We start from the raw sequence: 14998 nt of genomic DNA, 5'->3' as shown, positions 1-14998 counted from the left end.
AAATCATTCTGACGTCTTAAATTGTTTTTAAGATTTTTCCAAAGCACATCTGGGTTATGTTTAATTGTTAGGAGGGGAAAAAAAAAAAAGAGAGGAGCTAGAGAGGGAGTTGGTGTAAATAATTCATGGAGAAGAATCCTCCAATTTTGCAGAAACCACAGCCCAAATTACAGAGAATGCTCTTGGATTGAGATGATTTTTGTTGTGGTTGTAACATACCAGGGTTTGAATCCTGTCCAGATGAAAACATTTGGTTTGTACTTCAGTAAATATTGCAGAAACACTGCCAGCTAATTCTGAAGAGTAATGAAATAGTGCTTTTGGCAAAGCGTGTGCACTTTCCATACTTCTGATTCCACGCTTCAGATCCAAATTCAGAGTTTCTTTTAAGATGTTTAGCTGGTCCAAGACAAAAGTTAATGTAATTTAATGAGAAACAAAACACACCATAATTTAGGAGGGAAAACTACACATTTGTCAAATAAAAAAAAAATAATAACCTCATTAGTCAAATAAAATGGCTGAAAAAGAGTTTAGTTTATTCTATTAATCAGGCACTTGCTGCTGAGGTCAACGCATCTGTATGTACAGGTTACGCAAGCATCAATTCTGCCTACTGTTAGTAGCAAGCCTGATCTTTGCACATGCAAAGGGTAACATCTTTCCAAGAAAACTGCTAAAAGCAGCACCACAGCTTAAAAAAAGATATTTAACTTTGTACTTATTTTCGTATAAGCATTGGATTATTATAACAGAGGACATAAAATACATTTGTCATCCTTTCGTATGCATTAGGCAACACTTTGTGTATAGTTGTGGTAATTATTTTTCCTATATAGTTAGGTTTTCTTTTGTGTTGCTCACACAATAGGAGGGAAGGCAAAAATACTCAAGAGGGAATTTCAATAATGAAACTGCAAATAACAGGCGGGAACAGTTGCCAAACATACTTCAAACCTCATTTTTTAAAGAGCTGAGTATCCTCCCTTTTTGTAATAATTCATAGCTCATTGTAACCACGATGAGTGAATTTAAAAAAGAAAAATCACCATTAATGATTTTCTCAAAATTTGTCATGCACAGCAGTATCTGATCGCAGGAGCAGTAACTCCTGTTCCGACACTGGTGAGGAGAGGGTACCTGGGGTTTTGTTAGCTGTCTGAGCGTTCTGTGTGGCTTGCAATCCCTTAGTCAGCCACGGCAATTTGTTAGACTTTCAAAATCGCAAGACGAGAGCCAGCTTCGGTGATATGGCCTTACTGCCATGATTTGGAGGAGCGGGAGAGGGCTGGGAAGTTCCATCCAGGTTGCTGCCTGGCTTTGGCCATAGCTTTTCTGCTCTTAGCTGTGAGTTAACAGGGACTTGTCAAGTGGGAAAAGATGAGTGCACATCCAGATCAGGGCAGTGGGTAGACAGCACTGTCAGACAGGTACTCTTGTTAAAGCTGCTCAATACAAGGTGTCCTACCCACTTTACTGTATTTGTTTACTAGTTAGTAAACAAATTCAGTAATTCTTTCAACATCTTTCTTCTCCCATTGCTTCTGCAGCCTGTGTCTGCCTGCTAACTTATCTCTCACTGCTCGCCTCTTTGTCCAGTCCCAGCACATCTGAGCCCCTCTCTTCTGCTCTGCTTCTACTGCAGGCCCTTTCTTTCAGCTTGCTTCTTCTGCCATGGCTTCTCCTTCCTGCCCATCATGTTGCAATTGCCTTGTCCTGTTCTTTGGTGATGGCACATGCTTTTATGCAAATACTGATGCAAAGCAAATCAACTGTCTTCAGGGGAGGAAGAAAAAAGCATTTAGGAAGTGTGTGCCTAGACATCAGCAGGACAGAATGTAAAACGTGCAGCCTCCTACATGAGATTGGAAACATACTGTGTTTCATGTTTTGTTTAATAACATAAAGTGATATATTAAGCTACACATTCAATAAGAAAAAGTGTGCATAGAAGTTTTCCAAATCTTTACTTGAGAGCTTGTAACATTACATTACAGTTACAGCATTTATTAATGGACTTTAATTTCCTTAGTCTGGGATTTTAATCTGAATCAGTTCCCTGATCTGATTCACCACATGGCCCCACAAAAAAATTATACTGCCACAGTCTAGATGGTGGTACAGGAGTAAGCACACGAGGCCAGATGGGGGTAGATGCTCTGTAGGCATTTTTGATGCCAAGAAAAATGTCCGTGTAGCCACAGACAGTCTTAGATGGTTCCTTGTATGAAACATCTTCTAAATAAGTGGTGTTAGGTCAAATTTTATTTTCTAGATTATCAGCAGATTTGCTGAGTGAGCAGGATTTTCAGGCACAAGCTTATTGGGTGTGCGGCAGGGTGGGTTTCTTACTGTGGAGGGCTTCTTGCATGTTTTCCCCAGGCAATGGAGTGCTGCTCCCCTGCTCTCCTCCTTCATCAGCTGCACTGCCTATGGTAGCAGGTGCCTGCACAACTTGGGGGCTCCTGGAACAGAAGGAGACTTGTAAAATTCAATATAGCCACAGGCTCTTGTAACTCTCACGGATTTTTTTATTCTGTTTTCTTGGGGACGGAAAGTGAGGAAGGCAGGGTGTTATGTACCTAGAGTGCTGAGACCTGGCATGCACCATCTCCTGGGCACAGTTGTTGCCCCCTATCTGGAGGATTGCAGCTCTTCTCTCCTGCTGTGGTTATTAATTAAATTCAAATATTGCTCTTTAGATTGCCCTGGGTAAGCTTTGAGAATCAGGCCTTGGTGCTGGGGAGGGCAAGAGGAAGAGGAGGGATGATTGCTCATCTTTACTCTTGCTGTCTGGCTGGCAAAATGCGTGCAAGAATGAACTGGCATTAGCTGCCTCAGGGGTTTCTGTTGCCGAGTGTGTCCAGGCAAGGGCAAAAATATACACGATAGTGTGTCGTAAATAAAAAAAAAACCCAAGGAAATGCCTACAACTGTATGTTCTGTGAACATGTGTGTATGTATGTCTCGGGTGAACCTGCAGTTTTCCTTATTCTTGTGCCATTTTGGAGAGTTTTTATCACCTTGTTGTCATACGTAATTTTCATGATAAATATCTGTTATACATGGGGAAACCTGAGAGCAACCTGTCAGCGAAGTTTCTCTGTAAGGCAAGCCACCATGTTCTTAACTTGAGACGAAGACAGGCCAGATTTATGAGGAAAGGCAATATATTTTGTTAGACCAACTGATATAGCTGGAAAAAACAAAACCAGCTCTTGAGTGCACCTCCACATCTCCAGTGGTCTTAGGAATTCGTGGCTACAATAACACTACCTATAAATTTGTCTAATATAAATTCTGTTTATATAAATTAGCAACTTTGAGTAACAATTGAGGTCCCCTGCAGAGGCAGGCTATGGTATCATATACACATTCCTGTCTGGTCTCAGAAATGAATAGAAATATTAGGACGGGAATCTATTATAACAAAGAAGGTGAGTGATCACCTAGCTTCTACTCTTACAAGTGCAGCCTCACTTGTATGAGCTTCATTAGTTCTTCAGTCATAATAAGTATGAATTTTATTTCCATAAGAGGAGTTTGGAGGGCTTCTCTTAGCTCCTTGCTTGGTGTAAACCACCAGCACACATTAACCACTCACACTTACACATGTTAGGTGTTGCCTAATCAACATAATTGTCATTCTTTTAGCTTGAATGAAATCACAGTGTACTTACAGGCTTGTCTTCCCTTCACGTTGCCCATAATGGGAATTTGCAGTATCTTTTCAGCCTGTTTCAATATTTTAAACTAGTGTTTTCTCAGCCTTTTGGACACGTTTAGCTACGTAGACTTAAAGTGAAAGTGGTTTTAAGCAGCTCAACCCATAGGTGTGAACAAATTCTCAGTATTTGAGGCTATTCTAGAATCGAACCCTTAATATAAAAGACCATGATAAAAATAGTTCTAATATAAAAAGAAAATTCAAAGCACTTAGATTTCTTTCAGTGTCTTCCATCCATAACAATGCTTAAATAGAACAAAAATGCGCGAGTCCAACCTTTTTTTTTTTCTTTCTTTCTGTTTTGCAAGTCAACTTTAATAAATATGTAGGAAAAGCTGGGGTGGAGGAGGAGGGGAGGAGGCGACCTGACTGAACGCCAGCTTTTCTCCAAGGTCTCATATTGCAGAGCACTTAGATCAGTAAAGTGAAAGCTAGCAGGACTCTCCTGTGTTATTGGACGTTGCGAGTCTAATTTCTCTGGAAATGTACTTCACAAACAGTCCCAGCTGTCCCAGGAATGCAGTTTAACCATTGTTGTTATAGTTCTCGATTGGAAAGAATTAAAAAAATGTCATTCTGACTGAAGATTTATGCACTGAGATTACAATGATTGAATGTCAGCAGTTAGGTGAAGTTTGTATCTGCTCTCTCACTTGGGTTAGGCCCTCCCTCCTTTCTAAGCAGAATGACACAGTACTGTATTTTATTCTATGCTTTAAATTTTTTTTTTTTAAAAAGAAAAAAGATTGCTATTGTAATAGCAACATTTTCATCACAGACGATAATTTTTTTGATATTGAAAGCAGCTAACAGAAAAGCTCAGGGATGTGGAACTCTAGGGAAGACAAGGCTTAGAGGAGAGATGCTATATCTGGTCTTCTATTTTAGTGTCTCAGAAGGATAAAATTTCTGACTATTTCTCTAATTATAATAGAGAGATTTCAGTCTGTGTTTGAATCTAATTTTGAGGGTTCCTAGCAGTAAGTTTCTTTTACTGCCATCATTTGTCAATGCATTAATGCACTGATGGTGCCTGACTTCAGATCCTGATTAGAACCAATGCACAGTACAGACTTGCAGAGCTAATAACTTCTGAATCCATACCAGAGATTGGGTACCTAGATGGAAGAAAAAAGAATTCATTTTTCAGGCAGCACTATCCTAGAGTAACTGTTTTGGAGTCTCTTTTAGTTAGTTGCTGTTGAGACTTAAAGCTCCCCTCCAAGCAGAAGAATTAATGTGCCTCTCAGCCCCTCTTACCTAATGGTTGATTGCTTAGAGCACGCCGAAAAAATGCAAAGGTTTTTGTTTCTGTAAGTTGCTACAGCTCCCATGCCTTGAAATATATCAACAGTCTTAATTTGATCATTAGTCTGTATAAATATGAAAGTTGTGGCATGCAAAAGGCTTTCCCCCTAGGATAACCACATGTGTTCCATACATTTATGTCTAGATTGGATGGATTAATACGTACGTTATTTCAAGGGGGAAGAATCGTCATGCCCTAGGTGCTGCTGCAGTGTTTCCCCTGGCTGTCCCAGGGCTACCCAATGCACAGCGCAGGGTGCCAGTGGGGAGTTTCTCTCTGCTTCTCCCAAAGGTGGACACAATCCCAAAGGGGCCATTATTGACACCAAGAACAAAGGTCTTTACAGGCGGGGGGCTAAGCCCCACACAGCCGCTCACTTGCTCCACCCCTGTGGGATGAAGGAGAGAATTGGGAGGGTAAAAGCGCAAAAACTCATGGGTTGAGATAAAGATGGTTTAACAGATAACGGAAAAGCTGTGAGCACAAGCAAAGCAAAATAAGGGATTAATTCATTACTTCCCATTGGCAGGCAGGTGTTCAGCCATCTCCAGGAAAGCACAGCTTCATCATATGTAATGGTGACTTTGGAAGAGAAACGCGATTACTCTGAAAGCCCCCCTTTCCTCCTCCTCCCCCCAGCTTTTATTGCTGAGCACAATGTCATATCGTCTGGGATAGCCCTTTGGTCAGTTGGGATTAGCTGTCCTGGCTGTGTCACCTGCCAGTTTCTGTTTTTCCCCCCTAATCTGCTCGCTGGTGGAGCAGAGTGAGAAACGGGATGCTGTGCAAGCATTGCTCGGCAGTAGCTAGAACATCCCCGTGTTATCAATGCTGTTTTGGTCACAAATCCAAAACACAGCACCATGCAAGCTACTGTGGAGAAAACTAACTCCGTCTCAACCAAAACCAGTACGCTTAGAAAAGGATGGTTTATCACAGAAACAGCCCGTCCTAGTTTTTGTACCATGTTTAGGTATCCGTTCATTAAAATGTAATTTTTGCAGTTAAGAGTATTTTGTACAAACCTGCTGGGAGCAGAAAATACACGACCCAAAAATAAGCTTTAGTGAGTTGTTGGCAATGGCAACACCAACAGCTCAAAACCAAACAAACCACAGAATTGCTGTTCTGAAGAGCTTGTAGCTAGAAGCTTTTCCTAAGGAAGATTCAGCCAAGTAACCACCACCTTGTGTTGTTGGTCTGTAGCCCAGCTCTCTTTGTCCTTTGTCTTATTTAGCTACAGGAAAATAATTGAAGCGATGAGTCCCCATTCTCCACTTCTATTGACTCTCTATTTTCCCCTTTCTTCACCAAAATAATCTTTTTCTGAATAAGTACAAGGCTTCTAGGTCACCTGTCCCTCCAGGGGATAGACACAAGACTCATTTTGATGTGGAAACTAATAATTGAGCATAAAGCAAAGCGTCCATTAGTTGTCAGTGGTATTTGTACATTTAAAAGTAGTTATTAGATTGCTACAGTTGTGTCACGTGTCCTGATGCAGTGCAGGGAAACCTACACACTGTTGCACAACACACATAAAAGAGATTTTGTACAAGAGTTACATTTAAATTACAACCCTGTGTTGCTGTTAAGCTTGTGAATCCTCACTTCTCTCTCACTGAATTGCGTGTTGTGTCTTACGCTTGCGCAAACAAGGCAGGTGAGGGGGAGCATCATGGGACGTAAGCAAGAGATGAGAAGCAACGTCCTCAAGAGGAGCACGCTGGGAATCAGGAGACCTTTGCTCTTCTCTGTCCTTTGCCAGGGACCTGCTAGGCAAATTTAAGCATCTTAATGGCTCGGGTTTTCTCTTTGTTTAAAACTGAACAAAAACGCTGCAAAGCATTGTGTGCGATAGTGCAGAGGTCTGCAAAGCATTGTGAAGTTTAAACAGTAATATTTTAAAGTAATAATAACCTAAAAGTATTACCAGGGTGCAGGTTTGTAAATGTTTTGGGCTTGTTTTTTTTTTTCTTATTCTGTTTGGAAAAGCTGTAAGCTTCTAGTTTGTATGTTAAGACTTCAGTAAGGCACTTAAGCATGCATTTGAAATTAAGCATGTGCATTAGTCCTTTTCAGAATACTCAAAGCTATTAATTAGGGCTTGTAGCAAGACTGTTGATTGTCTAAAGTATGAATAGAATGTGCTTGGGGGGGGGACACCTTGCTTTTCAAGCACATACATATCCTGTTGCTAAAAATTAATAAATATTAATTTATAACAAACAAACATAACAAACCTCCAGTTAGTCATGCATTGGTGTGACCTTCCATCTCTGTGTCTCTCTCTTCCCTTGCTAGGCACAACACTAAAGTAGGTTATGATCAATGTGGTTAGTGCAGTGAGTGAATGTAATGATGCTAATGAGCCGTTTCTTTATAATGACCAGGTTCTCCAGCCCTGCCCAGCAACATGGTATATTTTGGAAGCTCTCAGGATGATGAGGATGAAGAAGAGGAGGAGGAGGAGACAGAGGACACAAAAACAGCCACAAACAATGCTTCATCATCATGCCAGTCAACCCCCAGGAAAGGAAAAACGCATAAACATGTACCAAATGGCCAAGGTAGGTCCTAAATAGTGCTGTTCTCCTGCACTGCCTAATAAGGAAATTTATGAGCTTAAATGTGCTTAATCCGTGTCCATCCTTCTGGATCTGAGTGAAAAAGGATACAGGTGATAATGGGAAAATGGAGTGAGATGTAGAGTTAGTAGCTTCGATTTTAAACTGTTTCTCCTGACAATCTGAACTCTGTCTGTAGCAGAACTATAACTGCAGGGCTGGAATTATATTTTTTTATATATATATATACACACACACACATATGTGCTGGATTTATATATATATACACACATATGTATATATGTGTAGACACACACTCATTCTCTGGCTTTTTTGAGACTGATGATTAATCTAGAATGATTTTATTTTGTCAAAGTTAAATATAAGCATTCGTAAGTGATATCAAAATGTGTGACGGGCAACACTTAATTTCTCACGTGCAATATTGATACCACAATAGCAGTAAGTTAAGGTACTGTATTTATGTTGTTGATTGAAAGATTTTATGGAAGAAGCTTTTTCAAGTCAGTTTTTTCTTTGCAAATCAACAAAAGCTGCATTCATTACACAGTATTTTTGTCATGATATCCTTGTGCCATATCTTGATAAATGGATCCGTGTATGTTGCAACATCACCTAGGGTAAAATGGAACTCCTAAAAGCTACACTGAAAATTTTCTGAGCCTGCTATAATGCTCCACCGCCAAAGTCTTGTGTGATGTGCTTCTCTTTCCAGCAAGAGCTCTTGTATCATAACAATTGTATGCATTCTCGGCCTGACATAATTTCAAAATGAAGCCTGTGCTCTCCATTCACTTCCTCAGTATTAGTTTACCATGAAAATCTTTCCTTCTGGTGACTGACAGTTCAGCTCTCCTCTCTCTGCAGCTCACTTTTTGAGATACGAATGTGACCTGTGCTTGCTGCTTTTTTTGTTTGTGTGTTTGTTTTGTTCTTTCGTGCCACTCTGCTCTGCAGAACAGATTAGTAGATCCCAGTTACTTCACCTCTGCTTTTCAAAAGGGAGTTTTGTATAAAGGGTGCCCTTGTTACATATACCAAGATTAGTTTTCAATTATTAGCTTTTTTAGGACAAGGGGTAACAGTTTAAAACTGAAAGAGGGTAGATTTAGATTGGATATCAGGAAGAAATTCTTTACTGTGAGGGTGGTGAGACACTGGAACAGGTTGCCCAGAGAAGCTGTGGATGCCCCATCCCTGGAAGTGTTCAAGGCCAGGCTGGATGGGGCTTTGAGCAGCCTGGTCTAGTGGAAGGTGTCCCTGCCCAGGGCAGGGGGTTGGAACTAGGTGATCTTTAAGGTCCCTTCCAACCCATTCTATGGTTCTAAAATAACAGGCACAAAACCTCTATACATGGAAAATGAGATTGCATGTAACAGAACCTGCTGCCTTAGAGTTTTAAATGTGATACATCATTACAAAAGGAGCTGATCATGCTCCTTGAGAATGTCCCAGATGGCAGCCACTTTGAAATTAGCTTAAAACAGAGACACCTGAAATCTTAATTCGGGGTAAGTAAAGGCAAACTTAATGAGCCATCTAATGGCTTCATAATCTTTATCAATATAGATCAGAGTGAGCATAAATGAAGCTGCTGCTTTAATAGATCTGCAAAAGACCTTTATAAAATACATAGGAGACAATGTGAGATGTTTTGACAAAGGTGATGAAATGGGAATTCCCAGAGAAGACAACTTCTTCTTTAACGTTGTCTTTTTTTTTTTTTTTTAAATAATTAAAATTTCCTTACCCAGGGGTATTCCCATTTTTCAGTGTCTGTTATTTTGGTTGACAGCCAATAGTATTTTTGTTTCCTGTGAATAAAGTAGGTTCTTGTTCATGTGTGTCTGTTTTAAATGAGACCACACACAAAGGCAGACCAGGAATGGGTGCAGCAAATGAACTTAATCTAGCGTGAGAGTCTACTTTTAATGAATTAAAGTCTTTTGTTTTTAATATACAATCTGTAGTCAAGCACTTTGGACCTGAAAATGCTAAGTATTTGCTATGACATGCAACAACAAAGGTTCAGAGCTTGATTAATGTCATTAGACAGCGTCAAATGATTGCTTTGTACTAAATGGGGGCCAGAACAACTTTCCTGGGCGAAGTCGTTTGTCAATATCCTCTTCTGACACCAATATGGGATGTTATTAGGGTTGCACACCAAACTATTTGTTATAACCTAGCCTGTTGAGCCACCTTTTGGACAGCCAGCTCAATCAAAAACACCTACGTATGAATAAGCAGCACATGTAACACGTGGCATAGCTTGCTGCACGAATTGAAGTAATTAGCTCAACTGACTTGTTGCCTTCCAACCTTACTGCTTACCTAGATATATTTAAAGCATCAGATTGTTACCTGTGCCTTTTCATCCTCCTTTCTTAGTACTTCTGATGTGCTGCACATATATCCAGCTGTTAAAGAGCAAAGTAAAATGGTTGGCAGGAGAAGTGTTTATCCCCCACATTCATGGGAGTGTGGAAAAGGGATATGTAGCAATGTGCAAGCCTTTCCTTCGTGCAATATCTTAGTGCAGGCGGTGATAGTCTTGTGGTTAAACTGTTTTCTAAGATATTGCTGTGGTTGCCACAAGGGAAAACAGTAGAGCCATGCTGTTAAAAATTGGTTTCGTGTCATTGCCAAACTTCAGCTGATTAGGCTGGGTCTGACACATGTTAAGGTAAGTTCGTGGCAGATAAAGCCTTGGATGTCATTGGTGGGTGCTTTGTGCCCTGGTTAGAAACTTTTAGTAGTTCTGGGTAGGTATCTCTCATGTCGTGTGGAATGTTCTGCGTGTAACTCCTCCAGTTACTGTCTTTTTTTCAGTGTGCTTTAACTTAACAATGAACAATTCTCACTAAGAGAAGATACTGTCTAAAGACTTCCAGTTGTCATTTGCAAGAGAACTGTTTTCTTGTAATGTAGAGTAAAACAGTGGTGAGTGGTTCTTACTTGCTAATGGATTAAGGTGTGATCTCACAGTAAGTGTCATAGATTAATTCAGGTCAGAGAAGACACCAGGAGGTCATCTAGTCTTACCTCTTCTGCAAAATACCATTGATAATTTCTTCTGACAAATTCAGCAATAAAATTGGCAGAGGTTTGTGCCTTTAATTATCTGTGTCTTTAGAGGAGGGGGAGATTTTAGAAGCTTTCTAAAACTTGATGTGGAATTTTGGTCCTAATCAGAATGATTTTAATTGAGTTAGGATTTATAGCGAGGTTAAAACGGTGAAAGGCCAGAAACCAATCAACTGAATCACTTGGTCTCCATATAGCTACTGACTGCAAAAGGATATTTTCCCAGCTAAGAAACCATATGAACATTTAGTTGAAATAGAGAAATCCCTCTTGCTGTTTCAGTCATGGATTTCATCTTTTTAAAGCACGTAGTTCCCTTTTAACTTCAGACCTTCTAAGTAAGTTTTTGGTGATTTTCAAAATTAACGTATGGAAAATTAGGGATGATGTGGTGCTGCATAGTGCAGCAGATAGAGCAGAGGTTCGGATGGCTGTCTTGTAATTGCAGGCCTGTTACTGACCCTTTTGAGGGTGGGTGTAGAAACCCCGTAATTCTTGGTGTTTAGGTCCAGAACGCCCAGCCACGGGACGCCTGCGTGCTGCTCAGATGGATATGCTTATTTTCCAGCTTGCATTTTGTACGCATCTCAAATGACCATCAGTCTATCTGCGGCTATTACACGGCTTTGAACACAAGGAATTTGGTGGTAGAAGCCAGGCAGGAGCATTGGCTTAAACAATGTGTTTTTTCTTCAGTGTAGTTGCCAGGTGTGGGGAGAAACTTCTCAACCGCAGCCTGGATGACAGGGCGTCTTGCCAACATGGAGGAGGAGATGGAGAGACATTGATCTATTAGAAAATTGACCTTATGCAAAGGGAGGAGGGCGTCAGTCATCAGCTGTGGGCTGACGTGCAGGGAAAGCAGGTTCTCCGCAAGCGAGCTGTACTCCGCTTCCCTGGGGGACGGGGAGGTACCGAGTCTAAATTACATCTCCCTGCTGCTCGGAGGAAATTCCAAGTTGTAGGTAAGAGGGTAGGCTTAGGACTCGGTTCCTTTAAAACTAATTCTTTGAATTCCTCAGGACTAAATAAATCCTACTTTGATTTCATTCTGTGGCACAGCGGAAGGTTTTCTCTGCAGGCTCCTGAAGGAAAATGTTTGCAGGTGCCAAGTGTTTTGTTAGGCAGGCTGGGATAGGGAGCTGGAAGATGCAACGGGGGAGTTGTTGGCTTATCGGTCCCATCACAAGAGCAAAAGGGGATAGGCGTTACCCTACTTGAAAGGGCTTGTGGACTGGAAAAGGGCTTCAGGAGGAGCAGAATACAGAGATGCGGTTGCGTAGACAACTTTGAAAGTGCATGCAGCAGGCTACAGTTCCTCTGAGATGGTTGGCTAATTTCCTCAAGAAGGGTGATTGTAGGATTAGGTATTCCTCACACCAGCACAGCAGTTCAAAGGCGGAGAGAAGAGCACACCTGGGGCAGCATACGTGGAAATGTCATGTTTGTCTTCGGACGCCTGAGATAGCCGATGAAGTTCAATTTAAATGTAGGAAAACAGAGTTAGCCATCATTATTTGTAACCAAACTTCTTCAAGAAGGAAAGTCTTGTTTCCTTAGCTGGAGCAAACCAGCTCTGGTGTGTCAGCAAACCTGCTGGGTCAGAAATGGTTACTGGTCTGTGCTGTGTTTTGTTGACATGGTCAGATAAAAACTGCTCTGCATGCCTTTTGCCTGAAATGAGCAGGGCAGAAAATTGCATAGATGCCTTTTTTCTTGGGGCTCAAATTTCAAAACAGATCTGGCGGTAGTGCGTAGTAAGCAGGCATCACTAGAAATACTATACTCTGTTTTAGTGCTGTCTTCCTCGCTTACCAGAAATACAAACGAATGTTTCACCTCTCAGTTTGCAGTGGATAATTTGGCAGAGTAATTTCCTTACATGTGTAGTAACAAAGATGAGGCAGGAAAAGATTCTAGGTAGTTGGGCTTTTTTTCTTATTTCAGGATATAGTTCAATGCAGTGTTTGTATGTCTTGGGCTTAAATGGCGTTATTTTTAGCATACATTACTGTTTGTACGCATTGTGAGAAAATTCTAATTTGTGGTTGCAATTCTTTATTTAGTCTTGTTTTTAACTAAATTTGGTATTTGGGGGTGGGTACATAAGACAGAGTCTTAGGCTTATGCATTTTTTTTTAGTAAAATTAATCCTGTAGAGAGGTAAACATCTAGAAGAAAAATAGTTTTTGCACCCAGCTAAAAAGCAGAATGAGAACATTTCAGGCAGAGTGCTACAATAGTTAATGGGTAGGCAATTATTTTGATGATTTACAGCCTTTTGTTGAAATACCATGGAACCAGTAATTGTTGCAATAAACATTTTTGCACATTTAATTTTTCTGCAAAAATATGTAACATGAAAATTACCCGTTTTGTGGTAATTTACATATTTAAATATGCAAATCAGACACAACACATGTGGGGATTTGCGGATTTTCAATAGCTAGATGTATGACCTGTGGAGAAGAATAGGGGAGCTGGAAGTTGCTCAAAAAAATTGGATTGTTATCCCAGTGAGAGACTCGTGATAACAGATAGACACTTCTTGTATGGACTTGCTGCTTAGCGAGTGACCCTTTCGATGTTGTTTGTGTCGTAATGGTTAGGTGAGAGTAATGAATTTGTGCTAAGATGAGACACTTGGTATTGAATTTTTGCAAACGGTGGCACGGTGTCTCATACCAGTACCAGTGGTGCAGTATATTCCTGTACATGTAGGGTTTTGAGCTGTGCTACTGATAGCGTCAAAAAGAAATTCAGTGTTATCTGCCACGGTTCTCCTGTTTGACTTCTCTAGCTGTTGAAATCTTGTTGCAGAGTTGTCCACTGAGAAATTGCATAGCGTTGGGTGAGGGCTGGAGAAGTGCGGAAACAGTAGTACCACATGTTTTCATACCGTGTTGTGGTGTCCTTTTCTCCAGAAATATGCGTTTGCCACTGACCCCAAGTTGGTAGATCGTGTTGGGGGGCTTCAGAAGACAGCTTCTATCTCTGGAAATGGTTTATAGAAGTCTGAACATACCCAACACTTCAGGAAAACAATTGGCAGTGTTAAAATACTCTGTTTTATGGAAGTAGATCATTGTTTTAGTTCCTCTGGGAGGGGAAAAGAATTATTGCCTGGGTCCTTTAAGGCAGTTTGAGAGCCACATAAATGTTTTCACAGTGACTTAAAACTGAATTGAAGCCAGAGCAAGAATGTTTTTGTACAGTAACGGATACTTAATGCCAGACAGTTGATTAATATTACATCTCTTCCCAAACATGATCTATGTAACAACATGAGGTTTGCATTGGAATATCTGGCTCGGGTTCACGACATTGGCAAGGCTCCCTTTTCTCCTTCTAAAAACAAAACTTCTCCCTTTCACTCTTATCTTCCCTCTTTGTTTTGGATAGTTTTATGAATGTGCAATTACTCGCTTTATGCGGCACGAGCTCTGCAACATGCGGCATATGCGTACATGTATGGTCCATGTATTTATCTTCCAGACACTGTTATAAAAGCAAAAGAGTTCATACATCAGTACTCTGCGCTCTCTGCAATGGAGTCCCCCCGTTATCTCAAGTATAAAGCATACCTGGTGCAGGAATTAACTCCAGGAGGGCTTGGGAGAGAAAGCTTAGCCTGTGGAGTCAGCTGTTGGCTGAACCTGGTCCAGTAATTCTGCTGCTTACACAGTGAAAGCCTGATTATTGTACGTATTATAAATTGGCTTCTGAATGGCTGGCTGGATGTATGCTATAAAGTACTTGCATGCAAATTCATTTCTAGGAATACTTCAGAAAATTGTTGAAAACACAATAAATATTTATAGCTCACTTCAGTGTCAATTCCTGTAGTAAATGTTTAGTTGCTCTGTAGTAATTGAGCACATCTATGGCTTTACTTGATGAAACATTTTTTTTCAGCCATTATTATAGCTGCACCTAGTACATGCACAGTTTGCATTGGTTTGCCTAGGGATTCTTTATCACAGTTTCAAATGAGATACCTCGAAGTCCCTGTATGGGATCCTGGGTGAATATTGGTGCCGGGGGTCCAGTTCCCCCAATGCAGAGAGCACTGTGATGCATCCGCAGGGATCATGCCTGCCATAAGGTTTTTCTGTGCTGCCATAAATTATATCAGTGGTTTAAAAACGCCCAGTGCTTGTGAGTTTTGAATGTAGTGGTTCGGTTTCTTTGCATTTGATCATCACTGCTAACCAAAAGACCCACAAGTATTTCGCTCTGGGACTCTTATTGTTTCAGCTTAATAATAATAATAATTGCTTTGGAGGA

At 40.7% G+C, this 14998-nt stretch overlaps 1 protein-coding gene across 3 annotated transcripts in view; it reads left to right on the top strand.

Annotated features, from left to right (window-relative positions):
• JARID2 (jumonji and AT-rich interaction domain containing 2) overlaps positions 1-14998 on the top strand; it is a 224941-nt gene that overhangs the window by 166139 nt on the left and 43804 nt on the right. For all 3 annotated transcript variants that reach the window (XM_054191120.1, XM_054191122.1, XM_054191121.1), the window contains one exon: positions 7430-7606. In XM_054191120.1, coding sequence (XP_054047095.1) covers positions 7430-7606 — 177 coding nt within the window. The remainder of the gene's footprint in view (positions 1-7429; positions 7607-14998) is intronic.

Source organism: Rissa tridactyla, chromosome 2 (genome assembly GCF_028500815.1).
Source record: "Rissa tridactyla isolate bRisTri1 chromosome 2, bRisTri1.patW.cur.20221130, whole genome shotgun sequence".
NCBI classification, from domain to species: Eukaryota; Metazoa; Chordata; class Aves; order Charadriiformes; family Laridae; genus Rissa; species Rissa tridactyla.
The sequence above is the reverse complement of the archived record's forward strand: the minus strand, read 5'-3'. Positions and strand labels throughout refer to the sequence as shown.